Source organism: Medicago sativa, chromosome 2, assembly GCF_051527215.1.
Source record: "Medicago sativa cultivar Bolivia chromosome 2, Bolivia_mono, whole genome shotgun sequence".
NCBI classification, from domain to species: domain Eukaryota; kingdom Viridiplantae; phylum Streptophyta; class Magnoliopsida; order Fabales; family Fabaceae; genus Medicago; species Medicago sativa.
Window position 1 is genome coordinate 4,122,415 of NC_140750.1, and position 25,444 is coordinate 4,147,858.

The 25,444-nt window shown below is 34.0% G+C and overlaps 2 protein-coding genes and 2 long non-coding RNA genes across 5 annotated transcripts; 1 reads left to right on the top strand and 3 right to left on the bottom strand.

The window, feature by feature from the left end:
- Window positions 1-4,054: 4,054 nt before the first annotated feature.
- LOC146943761 (uncharacterized) lies at window positions 4,055-5,832 on the bottom strand. Its single transcript, XR_015025694.1, has 2 exons — window positions 5,694-5,832; window positions 4,055-4,320 (listed from the first exon to the last, which is right to left on the bottom strand). It is a non-coding gene; the product is annotated as an uncharacterized LOC146943761 (long non-coding RNA).
- A 4,677-nt stretch (window positions 5,833-10,509) lies between these two features.
- LOC146943762 (uncharacterized) lies at window positions 10,510-12,690 on the bottom strand. Its single transcript, XR_015025693.1, has 2 exons — window positions 12,174-12,690; window positions 10,510-10,801 (listed from the first exon to the last, which is right to left on the bottom strand). It is a non-coding gene; the product is annotated as an uncharacterized LOC146943762 (long non-coding RNA).
- Window positions 12,691-12,833: 143 nt separating this feature from the next.
- Window positions 12,834-16,669, top strand: LOC146943763 (G-type lectin S-receptor-like serine/threonine-protein kinase At4g27290). 2 transcript variants are annotated; one of them, XM_085742030.1, is made up of 7 exons: window positions 12,834-14,365; window positions 14,591-14,731; window positions 14,962-15,086; window positions 15,177-15,387; window positions 15,473-15,710; window positions 15,820-15,970; window positions 16,161-16,669. In XM_085742030.1, exons 1-7 carry the CDS (start codon window positions 13,078-13,080, stop codon window positions 16,461-16,463), a joined length of 2,457 nt encoding a protein of 818 aa, XP_085598156.1. In that variant the 5' UTR covers window positions 12,834-13,077; the 3' UTR covers window positions 16,464-16,669. The 2 variants fall into 2 exon arrangements, with proteins under 2 accessions (XP_085598156.1, XP_085598155.1); XM_085742029.1 differs by having other exon boundaries at window positions 12,837-14,365; window positions 14,959-15,086.
- A 94-nt stretch (window positions 16,670-16,763) lies between these two features.
- Window positions 16,764-22,485, bottom strand: LOC146943764 (receptor-like serine/threonine-protein kinase SD1-8). The gene is made up of 7 exons (XM_085742028.1): window positions 21,160-22,485; window positions 18,611-18,763; window positions 18,327-18,517; window positions 18,002-18,212; window positions 17,664-17,901; window positions 17,418-17,568; window positions 16,764-17,308 (listed from the first exon to the last, which is right to left on the bottom strand). The coding sequence occupies exons 1-7, from the start codon at window positions 22,454-22,456 to the stop codon at window positions 16,991-16,993; spliced, it is 2,559 nt and encodes an 852-aa protein (XP_085598154.1). The 5' UTR covers window positions 22,457-22,485; the 3' UTR covers window positions 16,764-16,990.
- Window positions 22,486-25,444: the final 2,959 nt, after the last annotated feature.

The following is a 25,444-nucleotide window of genomic DNA, read 5'->3' on the forward strand; positions in this document are numbered from 1 at the left end:
TGAAAATTGTGCATTCATAATTTTAAAAGTTTAAAAACTTATCTAGTCGATGCAACATTTATTTTTTAATTCTATTTTTCAGATCCTTATCTCGTGCCCTAAGGGCACAAGTTAACATTGTTCTTAAAGGGTTTTCCTATCTTGTGGCCTTAACGGATTGTTTTCGGGAATGAATTTCATGCGACTTTTTAATTGAAAATATACTACACCAACTCAACAATCTCGTATAAATGCATGAGACCTTTTCACAATCTAACTTCTTTTCTGTCATGAAAATTGTTCATCTCACTTCTAAAATTGCTAAAAAACATACCCAACAACGTACAGTTAACTTCCGTTAAATTTTTTCAGCAGCAGTTAACTGCCGTTGGACACTTTTAAGATCAGTTAAACCGATTTAAAAAGTGATTGAATCACTTTAAAAAATGTTCAACGACAGTTAACTGCACTTGAAAAAGCTGAGCGGCATTTAAGTGCCACCGAATATATGTTTGAGCAATTTTAGAAGTGAGATAAACAATTTTCTTATGTCATATAGTTTCTCTCTTCAATGCCTTTTCTTTCTAGTTTTCTTCTCTTCATGGGCAGACAACAAGTATACGATTGACATATCAATATATAGTTTAGTTCCGGAATTTGATTTTTCTAGTCAATTTTAGTTTATAAATTACAAACAAAAGAGACATTTGAGATGTATTTGTAATTTTGATAGATTTAATAAAACTAAAATGACGGGGTGTCACACGTCAAAAAAATAGGCGCGAAAAATAACTTGTGCTATGATATTATAAGGCTTGAACTTGAATCAAAACTTGTTGCTTTTTACACCTGCTTTTGGTTATCAAATTTTAATGTAAGGAACCTTTTCACACCTGCTTGTTTGAATAATATTGAATTGAAAATTGGCGCCAATGGATATAGACAGTGGCGGAGCCAGGATTTATATAGAGCCTGGGCGAAAAATTTATCGCAAATTCACATGTGACATAATATACATAAATAGTCATAAGTTATAAACACCACATTAGTCACTGGTAATCTGTTATAGACTGATGCTCTAAAATGATGTTGGAGTTATGTTCATTATTGATTTATTAATCTTACTTTGAACTAATTTCACAATGCAATGCCCACTGACTTTGCTTGGTTACACTTACAGCGTTTGGCTCTTTTCTTTACACTACATTCACCATCCACAAAACAAAACAAAAAGTTGAAATCAAGTTCAGTTCATCTGCCTAAGTTATAAACATCAACAAGGATATACTTAACCAGCTAATATTACTAATATTAAGCATTCATATACTTAACCAGGATACACCAACAAGGATATACTAATATTACTAGTAGTAGACTATAGTCATTCATATACTTAACCAGCTAGTAACAAGTACTTAACCAGCCAGCTTAATTAGATGCTCCTTTTCAAGTACAAAAAATTAAGCAAAACTAGAAATTACAAACATATTCAAAGAATGAGCTAGCTAGAAATATTATTTTTCAAAATAAATGGAAACTCCTATAGGTCAGTGTAATAGACTGCACAACATCCTACAGTGGTTTCTATTCTCAGTGTCTATATAAAAGCAAAAGAGGCGTAGGAGTCCACTTAATCGAACGCAACAATGATTTAACTTAGATTGTAAACAAGAAAAACTGGTTCCTCCAATGAAGGTTGGTACATGGTCTTTGCATGTTCCTCGCAAACTAATATCTAATCACAATTCTAATTTTCATCATTTCATATAATGTTCTACTGATCACACAAAATGCACAATTCTAAATTAGGGTTTGGAAAATAAAAATTGGGGATAAATCAACAATTCTAAATTGTTGGAATTTGAATAATCAACTCCTTGATTGATTCACCCATTAACAAATAACAAGCAGCAATAAAATAGAACAAATAAAAAAAATAACAGAGAAAAACAAACCTGGTGGAGGAGAGTGGAGAGTGGAGACTGGAGAGGAGAGGAGAGGAGAAGGAATGAAAATGAAATAGAGAGACTGAGAGTTGAGAGAGGGAGAGGTGCTGCTAGTTGAGAGAGAAAGGGAGAGGAAAGTGAAACAGAGATACAAAGAGCGGGAGAGGGGGGTAGCACTTTGGTGCCATTAATGGCACGGTGCCATTAAATCTGGGCCATACAAGCACATTGCCATTGCATCTGGGCCACACAACACATTTATCTTGGTGCCATTAATGGCCCAAATTTAATGGCACGGTGCCATTAATGGCACCAAAGTGCTGGGAGAGTCGCGCGGTTACTATTTCTGAAGGAGAAGGGTTCTAAATTTTTACTACGCGCCTGAAAAAAATAAGACCATTCTGCCCATTTTTTTTTTAAGTAGGAATGTGCTATTGGGTTGGGCTTTTAGCAAACAAAGTAGAAGCAGAGCCTGGGCGCCCCTGGATATAGACAATTGCTGTTCTGACATTCAAAATGTCCTAGGAACACAAGTAAAAGACCAAAAAACCTAGCGGCAGTTAACTGCTGCCGATTTTCTAGTTATAACCCAACGGTAATTAACTACGGCTGAGAGTATTTTAGTAATTTACTTGTGTTATTAAGAACTTCTTAATGTCAAAAAAGCAATTGTCATGGATGTATTATTTTATACAAGACTGTTATCCAACTATTCTGGTTTTTCTTTTGTGTTTTGGGGGTGATATGTTCTAGTTATTATAATTGAAAAATAATAATGGCTTCATCATCACGAATGACCTCACCATGAAGAACAGAAACAATGATCCTCCTTCAATGGTTGGCCAAAATCATTTTGTTAATTCTTTTGTGGAAAAATTCCATGGACTATTTATGTCAAAGATCTTTTAAAGAAAGATACAACTCCTTATCTATCAGATACGAGTGTTTTATTATAAATGAAAGAGTCTAGAATAATTGAACCAAACTATAGTAAATTTAAGGTGAGGGGATGGCTTACATTTACCTAAGAGACACTGTTGGTTGGCCAAAATCATTTTGTATAATTGGAATAATAAAAAGGTCAGTCCAAAATTCATATCCCCTTTGTATATGGTATGGTATAGATAATATTGTTCTATTAAAATTTAATTTTTTAATTTTAAAATAATATTGTTAAATAATAAAATAGTTTAAATGAAGGGTAAAATAGATAAGAAAAAAATCAGCCCAAAACTCATGTATTCTCTTTATATATAGATAAATACAAAGTCGTAAGAATGATCCTTAAAAAAAAGTCGTAAGAGTGAAAATCTATTTTGGTCATTTATAATTTTTGTGCATGCCAATTTAGTCTCTCACAAAAAATAAAACTCATAATTTATAACATTTTTTATATTGAAAACAGTTAGTCTCTGACACAGTATAACAAAGGAACTAATTTGTTATCGGTGTAAAAATGTTAGACTACTTTGAGTTTCATTTTTATCGCGATTAAACTGGTCTCCACTCTAGTCTTAATTAGATGATACAATTATGATAACATAATTAATGATAGATTGAAAAGATAAAATAACACTTTTCTGATTGTTTTTTCCTTACAAACATGACACATATATGATGGAAGGGGAACTAAACAATACAATCATTCATTGATAATTGCAAAAGTAAGCATGAGATTAAGAATCATGTTGTTAGGTATAACAAGGATGACTAATTCTAATAAGCACAAGTGGTATTGGTGGTGTTATTACCCTTATAAGCACTTCCCTCCCTTCATACTCTCAACGCCTATCACACATGACAACCAAGAAGACTTGAGTAACAAGAACCTTTTCACTTTATCAGGTAAGTAACCCACTAGGAAACAATGGGTTTGACTTTGAGGCATGTTGTAAAATTTGGGTTTTTTCAAAGCTTCAACTTGCAATCATTATTTTATTCCACAAGAAATTTCTGAGAAGAACACTTTCATTTTTTAAATTGATAAGGTTTTCAAATGTCACTGTCACGACCCAAAAATTCACAATCGTGACCGGCGCACGATCTAGAACATTCTAGTTCGGCAAGCCTAATGACAACACTTAACAAACTAAATTTAAATAATTTTCAAAATTGAGTTTCACTTAAAATAATATCCAACGAAATTTCGACAGAGTATCCTCTGTATTTTGAATATTTTCCAAGATATGAATCCTGTTTATGTACTTGTATTATCAGCAGAATCCCAAAGTGACATAACTAGGTGTTTGTACAATTCAAAACAAAACATTTAAAGACTACCAATAGCTGCAGATACATCGACCATTCAATTTATACATAGAGGAGACCTACCAAACGAATGACATTGACAGATCTTTAACTCTGCTACAAGCTTTCTACGCACTTGACTTTGAATCTGAAAAAAAAAATGTAAGAAGAAGGGTTAAGTCATAAAGACTTAGTGAGCAGACAACAACCACCACCAACTAGAAGGGAAACACACAAGAGCACGATAATTACTTTTCTCAAATCTAATTTTAATTTACAAAGCTAGTACCCATGTAAAAATATGATAAACTCACTATCAAGTGTACCATGCAAATTTGGAAAACTTTGTAACTTTATTAAACCAAATAAGACTATATCAAAATTTCAATGTCGTCTAGAGGTGAAACCAAATCCACAACTTTAAATAAAATATATAAATCGATTGTAATGAAAAGGAGTCGAGACAATCAACTCCAAAGGAAAATAAATATCGGACTTAATGAAAGGGAATCATAATAATAACTTCATAGAAAATATAAAATCATATTCAATTTCATAATACCAAAATAATCAACTTTAAATAAAGTATAGAAACCAAACTTTAGTGAAAATAATCAAATGGGTGAATCGAGAACTAGCTCCATCTCGTTGATAGCCCTCTCCTCCTAATGGTGGCCTTTCCATGGGGCGGCTCCATCTAACGGATAGCTCTTTTCTCTCGACTCAAAACAAAGTGTAAAACATTTTCAATTAGGGAGTTTACCTCTCATTGATAGCCCTCTCCTCCTAATGGTGGCCCTTCCATAGGGGTGGCTCCATCTAATGGGGTAACTTTACCTAATTGAAATCACATACTAGGTGCACCTAGGTCGTCGTCATTATAACAGTAATTTTCAAAACAAATTCTCAAAACATCTCAAAAACCATATTTTTCAACATATCGGATCACAATATGTACCATCAAAACCCAATTGAAAATCTACCACTTGTAGTCATAAGTAAATCCAAATCAAATCCACGTCGAGTACATATTAATACCAAAATCTTCGAAAAAACACAATTCCAAAACCAAGCTTTAGAACATATCAAAACTAGTCAAAATTAGCTTTTAGGAACATATCAAAACTAGTGCACAAAATATATGCAATCAAATCTCCATTTCAAATCCAAAACTTTGTAAATCACAAGTAGCGTCAAAGTGAGTATATATTAACATCGAAAATTTTCCAAAAACATATATCTCAAAACCGTATTTCTTCATATCTCAAAACTCATGTCATAGTATATGCAATCAAACCTCTTTTTTTTTTTTTTTTTTCCAAACCATTTGCTCAATAAGTCATGGCTAAATCCAAATAGAGACCATAATAATATCGATGACTTTAAACATAATTATCATTGAGAAGAAAAATGTTCAAAGGGTGTGCTCCCCATTTTTATGAACACTTTAACATAGTAAATTATCAAAATATCAATCATATTAATAGTGAAAGTATGTGATAATGATCGTTATCAACTCACAGTTACGACGAATCAACAAAGTTTGCTCTCTAACCACTCCTGAAGAAGCATGTGAAGCATCCGACGTCATATATGAGCATCAATAATATTCTCTCATGAATTAGAAACTTATTCTACTACTTTTCCAACAATAGTTAACCATAAAATCTCCTATCATCTACTCTAATCTCAAAAATTAATTTCTAACAACTAATCATGTCTAAATATGCACTAATTGAGTTGTAAATTGATAAATATACCTCCAAGAAGTCTCAATGAACAGCTTTCACCATATGGGTATTCCTCTTCTTTCTCAAGGCACAAATTCAAATCCCAAAATTCTACCAAATAGAGCTTGTACTATGAAATAGCTTGCTTAGATGCATAATATTTATTTTGGGTGTTTGATTTGTGGAAGTAATTTGATGATTTGGGAAAAGGAAGAAACAAAATGAAAAGGAAAGTGAAAACAGAGAGAGGGAGTTACGGGAGGGAGTAAGAAGAAGTGAGGGAAATGTTGTGGTTTTTCTTCCCATGTGTGTGTGTCTAGTAAGTTCCATTATATATTATATTATTATTACTTATTTATTTATTTATTTTATTATTTTATTTTCCCTTATAATGGAACGGTGTGTTACATTCTTCCCCCCTTAAGAAAATTCGTCCTCGAATTTTTTAACTACTAACCTTAATTTTCGAATAAGTATGGATACTTCGCACGCATTATTTCTTCGGGTTTCCATGTGGTTCACCAGATGGTTCTAGCCATAGAGCCTTTACCAAAACAGTGTTCTTTGAACATAAAGGTTTCACTTTCTTATCTATTATAGTTGTCGAATGACCGATGCAACACAAACTCTCGTTTAACTTCACATATTCATGACTAATAACACTAGAACGGTCATAAAGGTACTTCCGAAACATAGCTATTTGAAAGACTACGTGAATTATCCAATGGAAGTGCCAAACGATAAGCTACATGTTCGACTCTCTTTAAAATCTTAAACGTCCCAATGCACCTTGGACTTGTATTGTATTGCCATTATACTACACTACAAACTCATTTCATTAGTGATAGTTGTAAGATAAATGTTCTCCAATTGTGAACTCTAAAAGGCAACACCTCTTATCAACATAAGTTTTTTTTTACCTACTCTAAGCTATTACTTAATGATCTTGGATCAATTTAACCTTTGAAATGACATCTTGAATCAATTTTCTCAAGCTTCTAACCAACCTATGTAAGAGTCACACTACCTACAATACATATCCTCCAAGGGTAATATCTGAATACTAGATTGGTAACTATTGTTATATCCAAATTCCATCTTAGACAAATATCGATCCTAAATTACTCAAAGTTCAAGAACAAATGTACAAAGCACATCCTTTAGGATCCCTATATTTTTCCCAAATTTTCCATCATTCCTAGAATGAAGGTTGTTCTCACATTCAAATGAGTTACATATCTATATCATAAGGACCTCCAACGTTGAATGGTAAATTGAGCTTTACGATCAGAGATAATCGTCAACAACACATCATGCAAGGTGACAATATCATCCAAAATAAATCCTAGCAGACTGAGGTGCAATATTATAGTACTATTCACAAATAAGGAATGTGGAACCTTTGTTAACTGGTCTATAATCGCCCACAACGAGTCATAACCCTTTAAGTTAATGGTAAACCTGTAATGAAATTCTTAGCAATACATTCCCACTTTAATTCACACATTTCAACAAGCTGAAGTAAACTTACAAGCTTTTGATGTCCAACCTTTACTTACGCACATCAAGCACTAAAGAGGCAAAATCTTTTACATCCATCTTCATTTAGAACATTGGTTAATGCTATAACAAGAATGATGAGCCTTCTCTAGTATCTTTCTACATACATTGCCAACATTCAGAACTCATAACCGAGACTTTAACCACAAAAACACCATCGAAATCACCTAAGGAGTCTTACCGTTCCTCACATTATCAACCAGTTTTAGCACGTCTAAAATTTGACTAATCTCCGGATGTCATAAACAATGATGGAACAAATTTACACATGGTCAATAATGTCCTTGAATGATCAAGTTTCAGTTGAATTTTGTTTACATTCTATTTACAGCAAGTTCTTGTAATTCTTTAAGTACGACCTCTTCATTTCTACTATCTGGGCAAGACTACTCATAGGCATCCTACTAAAATTATCTACAATAACATTTGCCTTTCTAAGATGATACAAGTCTGGGCAATCAATTTTTTTTTTCTTTCAAGAGAGCTCTATCCACCTTCTTTGTCTTGAATTTAAACCTCGTTGTTGAAAGATATACTTACGACTCTTTTGGTCATGTAAATTTTCTAAGTCTTGTCATATAGATGATGCCTTCAAGCCTTAAGAGCAAAAATCATTGCTAACACATTCAAATCATGTGTAGGATAGTTTGGATCATGTATTTCATTACTATTGGAATAAACAACATTTTCATCAATGAACAATATCACAAATTGACCTAAGAATGGTTTAAAACCCAATTCATCAAATCCATAAGAAGATGTGGGAGCATTAGTAAGCCCAAAAGGAATAACCAGAATTTCGTAATGCTTGCAGCATGCGTAAAGAAGTGTCATTGACATAAGATCCCTCTTAATTTTCAACTGGTGGTACCTAGACCACAAATCAATCTCGCAAAAACTCAGAGCTCCTTGCAGTCGGTCAAACAACTCGTCAATGCAGGGTAAGTGACATTTATTTCTAACTACCACTTTATTCACTTGTTTATGAACTACACATAATCACATGTATCTATCTTTATTCCTTACAAACAATATCAGGGCTCCCTACAGAAAACAATTTGGGTGAATAAATCTCTTATTGGAAAAATCATGTAGCTTCTCCCTTAACACCTAAAGTTTTGCTAACTATTTGATTAAGAGGTATTGATGTCAATAAGTGTTGGGAACCAAGTCTATAGAGAACATAATCTCATTCACAGGTGGTAATCTAGGAAACTATTCAGGAAAACAAATTAGGAAATCCACACAACTTTGGACCCTTTTTAATTCTTTTGAACTCACTAATATATCCCTAATGAAAACCAATTATCCTTGACAATCTCTCCTCAATAACTTGTTAGATCCTAAACTTGAGGTTAAATGATATGGTACCTAACCAAGTTTTTCTCAAAAGGATAAAAGTGATTACCCAATATCTCAACTTTCACTACCCAGTTATAATAGGCTGAGGTGGCTTATTGGACATACAACCAATTCATACTCAAATCCTATCAAAAATCTATACTAAAGCTATCGGTGTTCATACAAGACTAGCTAATGGATGTGTCGTAGCTGCCAAGAACGACCCCTTTATTTATTTATTTATTTTTTTTACCTACTTGACCATATTAAAAGCACAATTTACTATCTTTAAAACAATTTCCAGAGTGGAACCAACTAGTGCAGAACCAAAAAATACTCCAACGGAAAGTGGATTATATATATGATCCATGATCTAATCTACGACTCTGCATAGTGCCCAATAATTTATCTACTGGATCCATCCTTTTATGACATTACTATTTGTTGTCCCTAATGACCGAAATATAACTTCAACACAACGATTATAACAATTACGGTATAGTCATTCAACTTGTTTCTTGCAAGAATCCTGTTTACTGCATCCCTTAAGGTTTTGTTGCCTAATCTAAAGTATCAAATTTGAAACTTCCCCAAATGAGTACAATTAGATCCAAACACAAATCCACTTAAATATTTTCCTAATTCTCTAATGAACTGCTTGACACGCATCACTTCTATGATAGGGTGAGGATCAAATCTCGAATCTCTGTAAAACAAGGGTTGTACTCTAAAATTGGCATAACCTCAATTTGTTCTGATCTTTCATACTCGTGTGCTAATTCATCCCAAACACTTTCTAAAAGTAAACTAGCCATAAACAATCAAGAGATCTCAATTCATTGTAACAGAGGTGATCCTACTTATTTTCCACATGTAAGTGTATCAAACGAGTCATATACTACACCCTCCAAATTACATGAAGTAAACTCCCAAATTCCTTATGTTTGAGCACCCTAATGCCCTTCATAACCTCTCGACACTATCAATGAATTGCAATAGATCCTCACACATACTAGACTTATAAATGTAAGGTTTCAGTCCATGTAGGTGAATTTGACGCTTGCTCCTCAACAAATTTCTTATTAACCGTTAAAATTTGTTTGTCTTAGGTTAACCTGTTGCTTTCCAACATAAACCCCAACAAATTGGTGTAATACCTTTAGCAATATTCTCCTTCCTATTGACACTTCAACACTAGCTAATCCTATAACTAAGCCACGTTTGTTGACATGAACGCAAATTCTCCATCATTTGATTTACGTCGACCACGAGTACGTTCCGAAACACGACTTCTTTAACTAAGGTTTTAAGTTTGGGCAATAAACCCAAAAGGAATTAATTTCCCTTCTAGTGGAGATCTTGGTAATGGGTAACACCCTCACTAAATGAAGGAAAATTGACTGAACATAGGACAAGACGACAAAAGAGTGAGACCAATCAAAGACCAAAAGAAATGACATGATTGGACAACAAGTGACATTATCATAGAATGTTAATAGATTTTTGCAAGTAAATGGTGCCGCGGTTCACAATTTACTAGTAAGAATCTATTTTCATTCTATGTCTGCAGCTATTAGGACCTACAACCGAGCTCTGATACCAACTTTGTCACGACCCAAAAATTCACAATCGTGACCGGCGCACGATCTAGAACATTCTAGTTCGGCAAGCCTAATGACAACACTTAACAAACTAAATTTAAATAATTTTCAAAATTGAGTTTCACTTAAAATAATATCCAACGAAATTTCGACAGAGTATCCTCTGTATTTTGAATATTTTCCAAGATATGAATCCTGTTTATGTACTTGTATTATCAGCAGAATCCCAAAGTGACATAACTAGGTGTTTGTACAATTCAAAACAAAACATTTAAAGACTACCAATAGCTGCAGATACATCGACCATTCAATTTATACATAGAGGAGACCTACCAAACGAATGACATTGACAGATCTTTAACTCTGCTACAAGCTTTCTACGCACTTGACTTTGAATCTGAAAAAAAAAATGTAAGAAGAAGGGTTAAGTCATAAAGACTTAGTGAGCAGACAACAACCACCACCAACTAGAAGGGAAACACACAAGAGCACGATAATTACTTTTCTCAAATCTAATTTTAATTTACAAAGCTAGTACCCATGTAAAAATATGATAAACTCACTATCAAGTGTACCATGCAAATTTGGAAAACTTTGTAACTTTATCAAACCAAATAAGACTATATCAAAATTTCAATGTCGTCTAGAGGTGAAACCAAATCCACAACTTTAAATAAAATATATAAATCGATTGTAATGAAAAGGAGTCGAGACAATCAACTCCAAAGGAAAATAAATATCGGACTTAATGAAAGGGAATCATAATAATAACTTCATAGAAAATATAAAATCATATTCAATTTCATAATACCAAAATAATCAACTTTAAATAAAGTATAGAAACCAAACTTTAGTGAAAATAATCAAATGGGTGAATCGAGAACTAGCTCCATCTCGTTGATAGCCCTCTCCTCCTAATGGTGGCCTTTCCATGGGGCGGCTCCATCTAACGGATAGCTCTTTTCTCTCGACTCAAAACAAAGTGTAAAACATTTTCAATTAGGGAGTTTACCTCTCATTGATAGCCCTCTCCTCCTAATGGCGGCCCTTCCATAGGGGTGGCTCCATCTAATGGGGTAACTTTACCTAATTGAAATCACATACTAGGTGCACCTAGGTCGTCGTCATTATAACAGTAATTTTCAAAACAAATTCTCAAAACATCTCAAAAACCATATTTTTCAACATATCGGATCACAATATGTACCATCAAAACCCAATTGAAAATCTACCACTTGTAGTCATAAGTAAATCCAAATCAAATCCACGTCGAGTACATATTAATACCAAAATCTTCGAAAAAACACAATTCCAAAACCAAGCTTTAGAACATATCAAAACTAGTCAAAATTAGCTTTTAGGAACATATCAAAACTAGTGCACAAAATATATGCAATCAAATCTCCATTTCAAATCCAAAACTTTGTAAATCACAAGTAGCGTCAAAGTGAGTATATATTAACATCGAAAATTTTCCAAAAACATATATCTCAAAACCGTATTTCTTCATATCTCAAAACTCATGTCATAGTATATGCAATCAAACCTCTTTTTTTTTTTTTTTTTCCAAACCATTTGCTCAATAAGTCATGGCTAAATCCAAATAGAGACCATAATAATATCGATGACTTTAAACATAATTATCATTGAGAAGAAAAATGTTCAAAGGGTGTGCTCCCCATTTTTATGAACACTTTAACATAGTAAATTATCAAAATATCAATCATATTAATAGTGAAAGTATGTGATAATGATCGTTATCAACTCACAGTTACGACGAATCAACAAAGTTTGCTCTCTAACCACTCCTGAAGAAGCATGTGAAGCATCCGACGTCATATATGAGCATCAATAATATTCTCTCATGAATTAGAAACTTATTCTACTACTTTTCCAACAATAGTTAACCATAAAATCTCCTATCATCTACTCTAATCTCAAAAATTAATTTCTAACAACTAATCATGTCTAAATATGCACTAATTGAGTTGTAAATTGATAAATATACCTCCAAGAAGTCTCAATGAACAGCTTTCACCATATGGGTATTCCTCTTCTTTCTCAAGGCACAAATTCAAATCCCAAAATTCTACCAAATAGAGCTTGTACTATGAAATAGCTTGCTTAGATGCATAATATTTATTTTGGGTGTTTGATTTGTGGAAGTAATTTGATGATTTGGGAAAAGGAAGAAACAAAATGAAAAGGAAAGTGAAAACAGAGAGAGGGAGTTACGGGAGGGAGTAAGAAGAAGTGAGGGAAATGTTGTGGTTTTTCTTCCCATGTGTGTGTGTCTAGTAAGTTCCATTATATATTATATTATTATTACTTATTTATTTATTTATTTTATTATTTTATTTTCCCTTATAATGGAACGGTGTGTTACAGTCACGTCCTTATAGACTGGTAAATCATCATTCAAGGCTCTTAACATTTAAAATTTCGTCCAAAGTATTGGAACCGTGTGGCACTTTAGTTTTTCCACTATTCTCCATATTAGTCATACACGTGAATTTTATAATAAGAGGTCTTAACAAAACTTGTGTATACCATAAGAAACCTTTTATTTGATTGAAACTCATAAACATTTCTCTTTATAATATTATTAGAACATAAAAACTGCAAGTGCAACTTTGTTCCGATCAAAACTGTCCAAAAAATTTGTTGAAGAGAATGAAAGTGCTAATTGTTATTTTTGTTTGTGTTTGTCTATCAATGCTTGATAAAGTATCTTATGCAGCTGATACCTTGACTCAAAATTCTTCAATTATAAATGGCCAAGAACTCATTTCTGCAGGACAAATTTTTTGTCTTGGTTTCTTCAGTCCAGGAAGCTCCAAAAAGTACTACTTGGGGATATGGTACAAGAATATCACACCACAAACAGTTGTTTGGGTTGCAAATAGAGAAAAACCTCTTAATAACTCAAGTGGAAACTTAACAATTGGTGCTGATGGGAATATTTTACTTGTCGATGAAGTAGGTAACAAAATATGGTATACAAATTCATCAAGATCAATTCAAGAGCCACTTGCAAAGTTGTTAGATTCTGGAAACTTGGTCTTGATGGATGGAAAGAACCACGATTCTAATAGTTACGTATGGCAAAGCTTTGATTATCCAACAGACACAATGTTACCTGGCATGAAGTTGGGTTGGGATAAAGCCTCGGGTCTTAATAGATATTTGACATCATGGAAGAGTGCTGATGATGATCCTTCTTATGGAAGTTTTACCTACAACTTTGATCATAAAGAATTTGCTGAGTTGGTGATTCGCCAAGGAAAGAACATCACATTTAGAAGTGGGATTTGGAATGGCGTTCGTTTTAGTTCCGATGATTGGACATCGTTTATGGGAGTTACAGCCTTCAAGCCACAACTTTCAGTAACCAAGAATGAGGTAGTGTATTGGGATGAACCTGGAGATAGATTGTCAAGGTTTATGATGAGGGATGATGGATTGTTGGAAAGATATATATGGGACAGCAGTATCGTTAAGTGGACTAAAATGTATGAGGCAAGAAAAGATTTATGTGATAATTATGGAGCATGTGGGATAAATGGTGTTTGTAATATTGATGATGTGCCTGTTTATTGTGATTGTTTGAAAGGCTTCAAACCTCGATCACAGGACGAATGGGATTCGTTTAATCGCTCCGGCGGTGGGTGTATCAGGAAAACACCTTTGAACTGCACAGAAGCTGACAGGTTTCAGAAATTAAGTAGTGTGAAATTGCCTATGTTGTTGCAGTTCTGGACAAATAGTAGCATGAGTCTTGAAGAATGTGAGGTGAAGTGCTTGAAGGATTGTTCTTGCACTGCATATGCAAACTCTGCCATAAATGAAGGGCCTCATGGCTGCTTGATTTGGTTTGGAGATTTGATTGACATTAGGTTGTTTATAAGTGAAGATAGTTTACAACTTGATCTTTATGTAAGGTTAGCTGCTTCAGAAATAGGTATGCACTTAAATATGACATGTTTTGTGACCTTAAATTCTGTTTTTGCCTTAGAATGAAAGAAAGAGAGATAGAATTCAGAAATTTGTGCTCCCTTTGAGGTCTCTTTCTGATCATCTACTCGTGCAAATATCATGAAGGCAACCTGAACTGTTTGATATGACATGTTTTACACTGAACTGTTTGATATGCTAAATCTATTGTGTTTTCTTGATTCTTGTGAAGAGTCCACTGCTAATGCTAGTAAAAGGGGAAAGATGGCACTGATTATTTCAGTATCCTTGGCGGTGTTTGTTTTGTGTATCATTTTCTACATTTGTATGAAGTATGCTAAAGTAAGAAAACGGAAGACCACTGCTGATTTGGGTAAGATTCTTAACCAATTCAACTTTTATTTTATTATTATTGGTAATATGAAGTTGATTTTTTTTCATCCAAAAGCATTTTCACATCTTTGGTTGATCTAGATGTATACTCTTGAGAAGAAGAATGAAAATAGAAAGTAATAGTTATAGTTGGTGCGAGATACAACATATTGTGATTTAAATTTCTAATCCAAGCTCAAGCCATGTGAAAATTGTTTTTTCTGGTAGCAGGACATAGAAACCAGAATGAAGAACAAGTGTCGCCTCTTTTTGATATAGATACCATTCTAGCTGCTACAGACAATTTTTCTATTGAGAACAAGATTGGTCAAGGGGGTTTTGGTCCAGTATACAAGGTACTATAATTCCTCTTATTCTTTTCCATTTAGGAGGGAACACCTATTTTTAATTCCTCTATGAACTTGACTATCTCCACTAAAATTCAGGGTATATTGGCTCAAGGGCAAGAAATAGCTGTGAAAAGGCTATCAAAAACTTCAAAACAAGGAGTCACAGAGTTCATGAATGAAGTTGGATTGGTAGCCAAGCTACAACACCGCAATCTTGTGAGTGTTTTGGGAGGGTGCACTTATGGAAATGAAAGAATGTTAGTCTATGAATACATGCCTAATGGTAGTTTGAACCACTTCATTTTTGGTAAGACCACCAATACAAAACTTGCAACACTTCGAGCTTTTTCTTCATTTAGGTAACATGTCATTAATTCATTATCCTTCTTTAGATCCTACACAAGGGAAATTTTTACAGTGGAGAAAACGATATGACATTATTACGGGAGTTGCTCGAGGACTACTTTATCTTCATCAAGATTCAAAGCTAACAATCATTCATAGGGATCTGAAAACTAGTAATATTCTACTTGACAGTGAATTGATCGCCAAGATTTCTGATTTTGGTGTGTCACATATCTTGGAGGGAGATAGTTCAGCTGTAACAACGAATAAAATTGTCGGGACAATGTAAGTTACATGATATGATGGACCATTGTGATTTCTTTAAGATACTATAATATTTTACAGTATGGTGGATCGTCCAGCTGTAATCTTGTTGTTTGTTGATAATGTACAGTGGTTATATGTCTCCTGAATATGCGGTAAACGGACTACTGTCCCTCAAGTCAGATGTATTTAGTTTTGGAGTTATAGTGTTAGAGATATTGAGTGGCATCAGAAATAATCACTTCAAGAATCAAGATCATCCCCATAATCTTTTGGGACAGGTAACCATAACCATCTCATATGCAATGCAATGTAACATTAACTTTACATTAAAAGCAAATTCATGATTTAACTATCTTGTTTACTATTATTAACCTTTTAAAAAAGGTTAATAATAGTAAACAAGATAGTTAACCATCTCATATGCAATGCAATGTAACCTTTTAAATTCATGATTTTTCTACTACATAGGCATGGATATTATGGAAAGAGGGAAGAGCACTGGAGTTCATGGATGCTAATTTAGACCTTACTAGCATCCCATCTGAATTACTAAGGTGCCTACAAATTGGTCTTTTGTGTGTTCAAAAGTTCCCTGAAGACAGACCAGATATGTCTTCTGTGGTTTTTATGTTGGGCAATGAAAGTATTGCACTTGCACAACCAAAGAAGCCTGGTTTCTTTTCAGAAGAGATAGAGTTTCATGAGTCTAGTGAGAAGGACACTTATAGCAACAATACTATGACTGTTACCCTATTGGAAGCACGAGATTAGGTTCCATTGAATTTGTACCTTTTTAGCAACAATACTATGCACTAGCAAATTTTGTAGCATTTCATAGGTGCATTGCATAAAGGCCTATAGGAAAATTGTATATTTATTTGTTATTGAAAAACATCATGAAAAGGCAAAACTGTGAACCATTTGATTGTAACAGTATCTTATATTCTTATGAAAGAATTTGATATTTGTCCCATCAACAGAAAGTATGTTTCCATTCATTGATCAAAGGAAAGCATAATTCCATTCATTGATTAACGAAAAACCATTAACAATACTCCAAGGCACTTTCTGACTATGATATGTTCTCACATTATTTATTAAGTTCATTTCAACACTTGTTGAAAATTCATTAAATAAGGTATCAATATAAGATTCGACAAGTACAAAATGAATGTTAACCGTGTCAAAATTAAACTCTATAAAATCGAATTTGCAACTGCCACCAAACCCTTTACCGAAACATTTTTTCATGTTTCTGGGACTATACAAATATGTTGGATGATGTTATGCTTCTTTCACTACCTAGCATCTAGCAATGTGACTGTAACTTGGTTCACACTCCATGTTTCATCTTGCTTACTTGAAGAGGAATCAGTCTCTTGAGGATTCCTTGACCTTCCAAGGGAAAATCCTGGACTTCTAGGTTCTGGCATTAGTGCAGTTTCACTGCCCAGCATCAAGAGCACTGAAGGCATTGTTGGCCTATCTTCTGCACGTTCTTGGACACACAATAGTCCAACATGTATGCATCTAAGAACTTCAGATTCTGTATATGAATTTCCAATTGATGGATCAATGAGTTCCAATGCACTGCCTTCTCTCCACTGTCCCCATGCCTACAACAAGAAAACATATTATTTTTTCAATTCTTGGTACTTACGACATAGTAGAAGATAATATCATATCACATCATAGTAGTTAAATTGAAGAATTACTTTCACTTACATTCCTTAGAAGATTCATATCGTCGTTTGCGTAGTAGAATCCTCTATTTTTCTTTCCACTTATGATCTCTAGCACAAGAACTCCAAAGCTAAAAACATCTGATTTGACTGAAAAGTTTCCATCCATAGCATATTCAGGAGACATATAGCCGCTGTAAATTAAAAAAAATATATATATAAAATGATAAGTTATCTTATATTTTGTATTTAATTAGAGAGTACTACAATGCAACATTATGGTACTCACTATGTTCCAACAACTCTCAATGTATTTGCTTCTGTTTGATTTTTGCCAAATATTCTAGCCATCCCGAAGTCTGATATTTTTGGATTCATTTCACCGTCAAGTAGAATGTTGCTTGCCTTGAGATCCCTGTGGATAATCCTAAGTCTTGAATCATGGTGCAGATAAAGAAGCCCTCTAGCTATTCCACATATAATGTCGAATCGCTTTTTCCAGTCCAATAGGGGCTTTCTACCTTTGTCTGGAAAACATTGATAAGACAATCTAGAATAAGAAAAAACATGTCTACATTCTGCAAAAATAAGAGGATTCAACTTTCAAAAAATGTAAAAATAACTCACCAAACAAAATGGAATCAAGGCTTCTATTTTCCATATACTCATATACAAGAAGCTTCTCTTCCCTGTCAACACAGCAACCTATTAGCCGAACAAGATTTCTATGTTGAAGCTTGGCAATTAACTTGACCTCATTCTTAAATTCTTCAACTCCTTGCCCTGAAGTTTGTGATAGCCTCTTGACAGCAATTTCTTGGCCTTCAATCAACCTTCCCTGGTATTAGTATAGCCACAAAAACTCATGTTAGTGTTAAGAAGTGTTTTATCTTATAGGTGCTTTGTGATATAGAGTTATTTGATGGAAGATACAAAAAGAAAAATAACTTACCCTATAAACACTACCAAAGCCTCCTTGTCCAAGTTTATTTGCTTCAAAGAAGTTGTTTGTAGCTAATATTATGGTATTAAAATCAAACATTGGCAAGTCTAGTTCATCCATGTTCCTTTCTCCTGAGGTTTCTCTATTACTTGAAAACACCACCTCATTCATTAACAAATCTCTACTTCTTTGGAGAGAACCTAGTTAATGACAAGAAACAAGACACTTTAACTATGAAACATATATTCATAATGCATTTATTTTTAAGGAGAGACATACTACTTGTGCATTACCTCTGTTGTCTTTCTTCCCATTACTTAGCAATTTCCTCCTGTTACATAAAATGAGACCCAATCCAAAAATGATAACAACTGCTGAAATTGTAATTCCTATAATCTCAGCTTTATGATTTTTCTTGTGAGAGCCACCAGTAGATCCTGTGTTATCTGAGAAAAAAGGGTTTTTTTTAATAGACATTCACTTAATACACAAAAGATTATTCCTAATTAGCAATAGACTTTCAATACAAGGATCAAAAATAGGACACCAATTAAATTAACTTTTCCATTGTATTTGTTTACTTCCTTATTGTAAAATCAAACACATTGCTATATTTCAATCATGACTTTTCTTGTTAAAGAAAAGAAATGACAATTGATAAGGTGAAAAAGTGTCACATGTGGTCTACAATTGTAGTTGTCAGATGCTTAAAAATTACTTAAAACTTCGACGATGACTGACGTCGTTCTCACCGTCCTTTTTAAGTAGAAGTTCATAAATTTTCACATTTTTAAGGTTGAAAAAGTGACCTGATCAATGTTGATTCAACAAAAACAAGAAAATATATATATATATAAATTATGTTGAGACACTCATATTCGTTTTTCTTATTTGTTGTTAAAAAAATAAAACAATTGAGTTTCTGTCTAATTTGTGAGGACTAATAATATTACTATACACTTCTATTTACAGAAGTAACATTGATCGTTGTTAAAGTTTCAAACAATTTTCATGGATTTGTAGACCATTTGAGACACATTAGTTGCCAACTTAGAAGCCACCTAAACAAAATCACAATCACAAAAAGCTCATTACAAATGAGAGAATATGGTTTGTTTGAATTTCAAACTCTCCTATTTGACATATCAACGGACATGCAATGCAACTATGGGAAGGCACCTACTCCCACCAAAATCTATAAAAATAAAAATATTTTGGGTCCCCCAAATGGGTTGGTGCTTTCTAACCCAATGCTCATTTGTCAAATTCTTTCCTTTTTCATACATACCAAAATCCCACCAACCATTGCTAAATCATCAAGGTCTCCCATAACATCAATGAATCCTTTTTCTACTTTCATTAAGGACTAATTTAACATCTTTCCTACTCCACCCAATAATGTATTTTGTTTTCCAAATTCATATTCAAATTCAAAAAACATGTATCAATGCATGCGCAATAATAACGACTTTTATAGTTGTACAACAACAATAGTCTCTACTTTATCTCAAACTAAACTTTACACAAAAATAATATACAATGTGAATTGAAAAGTCATTTTCTTCTAGAACAACATTTGAAATCGTAGAATAAATGTGAGTATACCTATCAAATATGATTGTAAAAAGCTCATAAATAGAACTTAGAAGCATGTATGGGCCAAGAAAGTCAAAAGGTCGGCCCATGTCAGAAAGAGAGGGCCCATAAAGTTGTTGAAAAGGGTCCATTGATTAAGCAATTTATATTCCTTCAAATTATACACGCAATCAAACAAAGAATAAGTGGAGAAATGCAATTTGTTAGTAACTTCATTTTTTCCCCTCACAAACATGAGTCACACGACTGCCAATCACAGCCACAAATTTTTCCTTTAAATTCTGGAAGCCGTGTATCACATGTCTGGAATTTATGATACAAGCCAAATCACAAGTCAGATCATATATTTAGACAGCCTCAACAAATATTAAATGTGATATTTGAGTTTTTTTATAACGTGAATAAATATAGTTATATGTTGTTCCCGTGAGCAGGATCATCCATGACTCATTTTTAAAATATTTATAAAGACAAAATTAAATATTAAAAGCATATAAAATTCCAATGTGAAATAATATTCATTTTCACTTTAAAACAATATGAGATGCACAAGTTTGAAGAGAACCTTGATGCAACACACTTTTGGTTGGAGGGACATGCTTACCCTGTTCTTTCCTTAGTCAAAGTCAGATTCTTTTCCAATTCATGAAATATTAAGTAATAATAATTCAAAATATCAATTAAAAAACTGTATTTTCTTCTTTTACATGCTCTTTCAATCCAAAAATATAGGGTACTGAAGTTCGGAGCTAGATATATTCACACGAAAATTATGTATATAAATCTAAGGGTTTGATCTGCAACTAGTAAAAAGACAACCAAACTTTCAGGTCCTGGGTTCAAGTCATTTTCGACTGTCTTAAAAGAAAGATAAATATAGTGTTTTTTGAGTCTTAATGTCCTTTTTACCTTGAACTAGACATCGTTCCTTCACCCTTATAATTTGATTAATCATTTCTAAGGAAACATCAAATATTTTAGGAAGTACTACGGATATTGTATCAAAGTATGTTTTGAAACACCACTTAGAGCTACATTTAATCGAAATATATATCCTCCTAAGTCATACTCTCCTGCAACGTGACTAACAAATATTTTGCTTTTGGAAATCTTTCCAAGGGTTTGAGTTGTGCATCCATGGAGTGTTTCATTAGACAAAAAGTTTTAAATTTTAGTCACATTCAATCAACCAAAATGCATAGTAGAATCAAAAATTAATAATTGAAAGAAAGAAAGAAAAACGTACCTAGCTCAGAAGCTGCTAATCTTACAAAAAGATCTTGTCCACCATCAGGATAATCTCTAATATCATTAAGATCACCAATCCACATAACACAACCACTTCCACCATTAGTCACATAAACATTAGCATAACCAGTACAAGAACAATTCCTATGACACAACTCACCACATTCCTTAATCCCCATTGTCTTGTTCACAAAAACTGAGGTTGTCTCAGGCAACTTCACATTCTCCATACGTAAAAATTTATCACTCTCACAATCCAAATTCTTATTCCTCACACACCCATCAGACCCATCTCTCAATTTCCAAGCTTGTTCATTCTTAGGACTAAAACCATTCACACATTGACAAACAGGTGAAGCATTTGTGTCACATAAACCATAAGGACCACATTCTCTGTAATTATCACATTGATCTTTTGGTGCATACCAAAAATTTGTCCATGTTTTCATACTTTGCACCCATGTTCGACGTTGAAGTTGACCACCTGAATCCACAACTAGTCTCGAAAAAATGGATGGATTTCCTATTGAAAACGAATAGTTAACTCCGTGTTCATTTGATGAAAAATTGAAAAGTATTGAATCTGTATCATGTTGCATCTCTGGTACACCACTAAACCTTTCACCATTCCATGGTCCACTTCGATATATTATGCTATCATCATTCCTTAGGAAAATCTCTGGTAAACCATGATAATCAATTTTGAATGAATAATGACCTGTTGAAGGATCTTCACCGGTGATCTTCCATGATGTTAAGTGTGTTTCTGTGTTTTTGTCGAAGTTCCAACCCATGTTCATGGATGGTAACAAAGTATCTGTTGGGTGATCAAAGCTTTGCCATAGATATTTTGTTGGATCATTCACGTTTGTTTCTCTTAGAACTAAATTTCCATTATCGAAAAGCTGAAGAACAAGTGGGTTGGTAGCTTTTGTTTGATTCGAAGACCATACGAGGTTGTTGTCTGAATCTGATGATGAATTGAGAAGTACTATGTTTCCATTGTCACCGATTTTGAGGTGACTATTGGTTGAATTTTGAAGAGGGCTGTCTCTGTTTGCGACCCAAACGATTGTGTCGTCGATGTTTTTGTACCATATGGCTAAGTAAATGTTGTTGGAATTTGTTCCAGGGATGAAACCAAGAACAAATGTATGGTTGAGTGATTCAAGGGTCTGATTTGTTAATAGAATTTGTGATGAGGTTAAGGTGTCTGTGATTGTTGAAGTTGAAATTGTGGTTAGAAAAGAAAGTAAAGTGATGAACAAAAAGAATAAGAAGAATAAACCTTGCATGTTTGAAGAGGAAATAACGTAAGAGAATTATTTGTGATGAATGAATGAAGTATATGTTTATAGTTTCTTTTGTGTTCATGTGGAAGAGAATTGCTTAGTTTTTATTTATTTATTTTATTTTATTTGGAATTATTATGATAGGTAGAGAAAGAAGAGAAACGAGTTGACCCTGGCACTAGCTGTTGGTCTAAGTTGTTTTTTCTTTGAATAAGGGTTTTTTCTCCACTTTGAAAAGAGAAACTATCGCTGTTTGCTTTCATCACTAGTCTTCTTTTTAGTGTGTGAATGGGGCTAGGACTTGCTAGGTCAATGGTAGGAAAATTGCTTGCATAAGGTAGGAAAAAGGAATGGAAAAAGAGATAGAAAAATGAAGGGGGTAATAGTCATTTTGGTATCCGTGTAACGAGTAGCCGCAATAGTATCTCAATATATCAAAATTTCATAATAGTCATTGATTGCGAATTTCGTTAGTCAAAATAGTCTTCGACGCTAAAATAGTCTATCAATGGTGATATTAACCCTTGTCATATTGAGATTGATATGACAATAAATAAGTACTTATAAAAACTAGTATGACAATATGCAAATATATTGAAGAAGTAATAATACATCATTAACGAAGCATTTTAATATAAGTGACTATTTTGACAAAATCAAAAACTATTTTAAAATTTCGATAAATTGAGAAACTGTCGTGGCTACTCATTGCAAATTCAAAGATCAAAATAAATATTCCCTCAAGAAAAGATGCTATTGAGTTCCTTCTAAAACCTCCTCCGAAAGAAATCATTTACTATTAGGGATGGCAAAGCGGGCCGGCCCGCCAAATTTAGGCCCGTCCCGTCTAAGCCCGCTAAAAACGAGACGAGACGAGCCGAGTCAAATTTTGTGACCGAGTCCAAAATCTCACCCCACCCCGTTTAGTGGCGAACTTGCGAGTTGGCGGGCCGGCCAGCCAAACAAAAAACTTTTATTTTTTTATTTTTTTTACAACTTAATTGTTACAAAAAAAAAAAACTATGTTGATTTTATCGTAAAAAATATATAAGAATAGGTAGCAAGTAAATTTGTGAAAAACAAAATAATTATCAAATTGTCGAATTCAACATCATAACTAATAGCAAAATAAGGCAAATCCGCAACATAAAACAAATCATAAAATAAATCCAACAACCAAATTATAAAATAAGCCTCAAAATAAATAAACTCAACTACTAAGATAAATCCAAAAGCATAAAATAAGTCTCAAAATAAATCTAACAACCAAAATAAATCCAAAAGCATAAAATAAGACTCAAAATAACAAATTGAAACACGAGTTAGGCGGACCACCCCGCCCTGCCCCGTGCATGTCCCGTTTCCAACGAGTTAAGCGGGCCGGCCTGCCCCGCCCCGTATTTTAACGAGACAAGACGAGCCGAGCCAACTATAGAAAACGAGGTCAAAACTTCGAATCAGTCCGCCAAAAATAGCGGGCCAAATGGGCCGGCTCGGCGGGTCAGACCCGTTTTGCCACCCCTATTTACTATCTCGTCTAAGTGCTCTTTTTTTTTAGCAAAGGAAAAATTACTGCATTTCATTCATAAATAGAGAATACAAGGTAGTAGGAACATCATAAAAGACATGGGGGCTAGGATACGATAGAGCAGCTCTAGCAATGTTATGAGCCACACTATTTGCTTGCCTCCTAATAAACGATACTACATAGTCGGGATTACTTAACAAGAGAGTTTTGCATTCAGAAACTAAATCACCAATTTCAATAAGAGGAAGATTGGTGTTTCCTAGTAAGTCAACCAAGAGCTTACTATCTGTTTCGAATGCAACATGGCGGAGGTCTTTGGAGATGGCCATTTTGAGAGATTCCAAGAGACCTATAGCTTCAGCTTCCAAAACAGTGGCCGACAAAAGTTTGAAATCTGACTTACCGAAGAGAAGGTTTCCAGAAGAGTCACGGAAGCATAAACCATAACACATTACCGAATTACCATCGAAGAGGGCTGCGTCAACATTGCACTTGATTGTGCCGTGAGGAGGCTTTTCCCAGGCAGGGGGCTGTTCGACGTGGTGCTCCGGATGTTTGGCTTTTTGGACGCAACTCCATTCATGAAGGACTTCTTGGGCGCGAATGACTGTGTAAGTTGGAGTAGTGTCATTGTCTTCCCAAAGTAGCAAGTTGCGACTCTTCCATAAACTCCAAATGGTCATAGCTGCTAATGGTCTTTGATGATCATGAAGTTTGTGTAGCAAGTCAAAAAGCATTTGTTGAAACGAATCGGCCCTATAGAGTAAGTCTTGAATAATGATGCCTATGCCAAGGAGGTTCCAGCAAGCCTTTGCTTTATGACAAACAAAGAATAAGTGCATATGAGATTCAGCCAGAAGATCACAAGATACACAAGTTTCTGAACAAGGGATACCACGCTTGGATAAATTGTCTCTTGTAGGTAGACAGTGGTGGGCTGCACGCCAAAGAAAGGCACGTACTCTTGGAGGGACATGAAGGCGCCAAAGGACCTGCCATTGTGTTGAATTTGGTTGCGGCGAAGCTTCACTAAGGATGTCAGTGCAGATGCGGTAGGCCGTTTTAACAGAGTAGGAGCCATCAACTGTAGCCTTCCAAATGCGAGTATCTTCTTTTTGTCGATTGTATAGAGGAGTAGATAAAATTGCAGCGGCATCACTAGGATTAAACAAAGAGTGGACAAGGCTATAGTTCCAAGAAGATATGTCTGGTAGCATCAAATGGTTAACAGTTAAATCCTCAAAATTTGGTGGAGGCGGAGTGGACGGTTTAAGGGACTGATAGACTTTATTTGAATGTGGAGCGGTTTTTTATTTACAAAAACTGTTTTAGAAAATAATTGAATTTTTTTTAATGTTTCGTATGATTGATTTTGATATTTTAGTTTTGAAAAGAAAGAAAGATATTTTCATCTTTATTACCAAAAAGATATTATTTCAGAAAACAAAAACACTTTTAGAAAA

Excerpts from the sequence above, each read along its gene's own strand:
- LOC146943763 (XM_085742029.1), top strand. The coding sequence starts at position 13,078 with ATGAAAGTGCTAATTGTTATTTTTGTTTGTGTTTGTCTATCAATGCTT. Across the intron at positions 15,087-15,176 it reads GTTTTGGTCCAGTATACAAG|GGTATATTGGCTCAAGGGCA; the intron begins GTACTATAATTC and ends ACTAAAATTCAG. Across the intron at positions 15,711-15,819 it reads AATAAAATTGTCGGGACAAT|TGGTTATATGTCTCCTGAAT; the intron begins GTAAGTTACATG and ends GATAATGTACAG.
- LOC146943764 (XM_085742028.1), bottom strand. The coding sequence starts at position 22,456 with ATGCAAGGTTTATTCTTCTTATTCTTTTTGTTCATCACTTTACTTTCT. Across the intron at positions 18,764-21,159 it reads ATTAGCAGCTTCTGAGCTAG|ATAACACAGGATCTACTGGT; the intron begins GTACGTTTTTCT and ends CTTTTTTCTCAG. Across the intron at positions 17,902-18,001 it reads CCTTGATTCCATTTTGTTTG|ACAAAGGTAGAAAGCCCCTA; the intron begins GTGAGTTATTTT and ends AATGTTTTCCAG.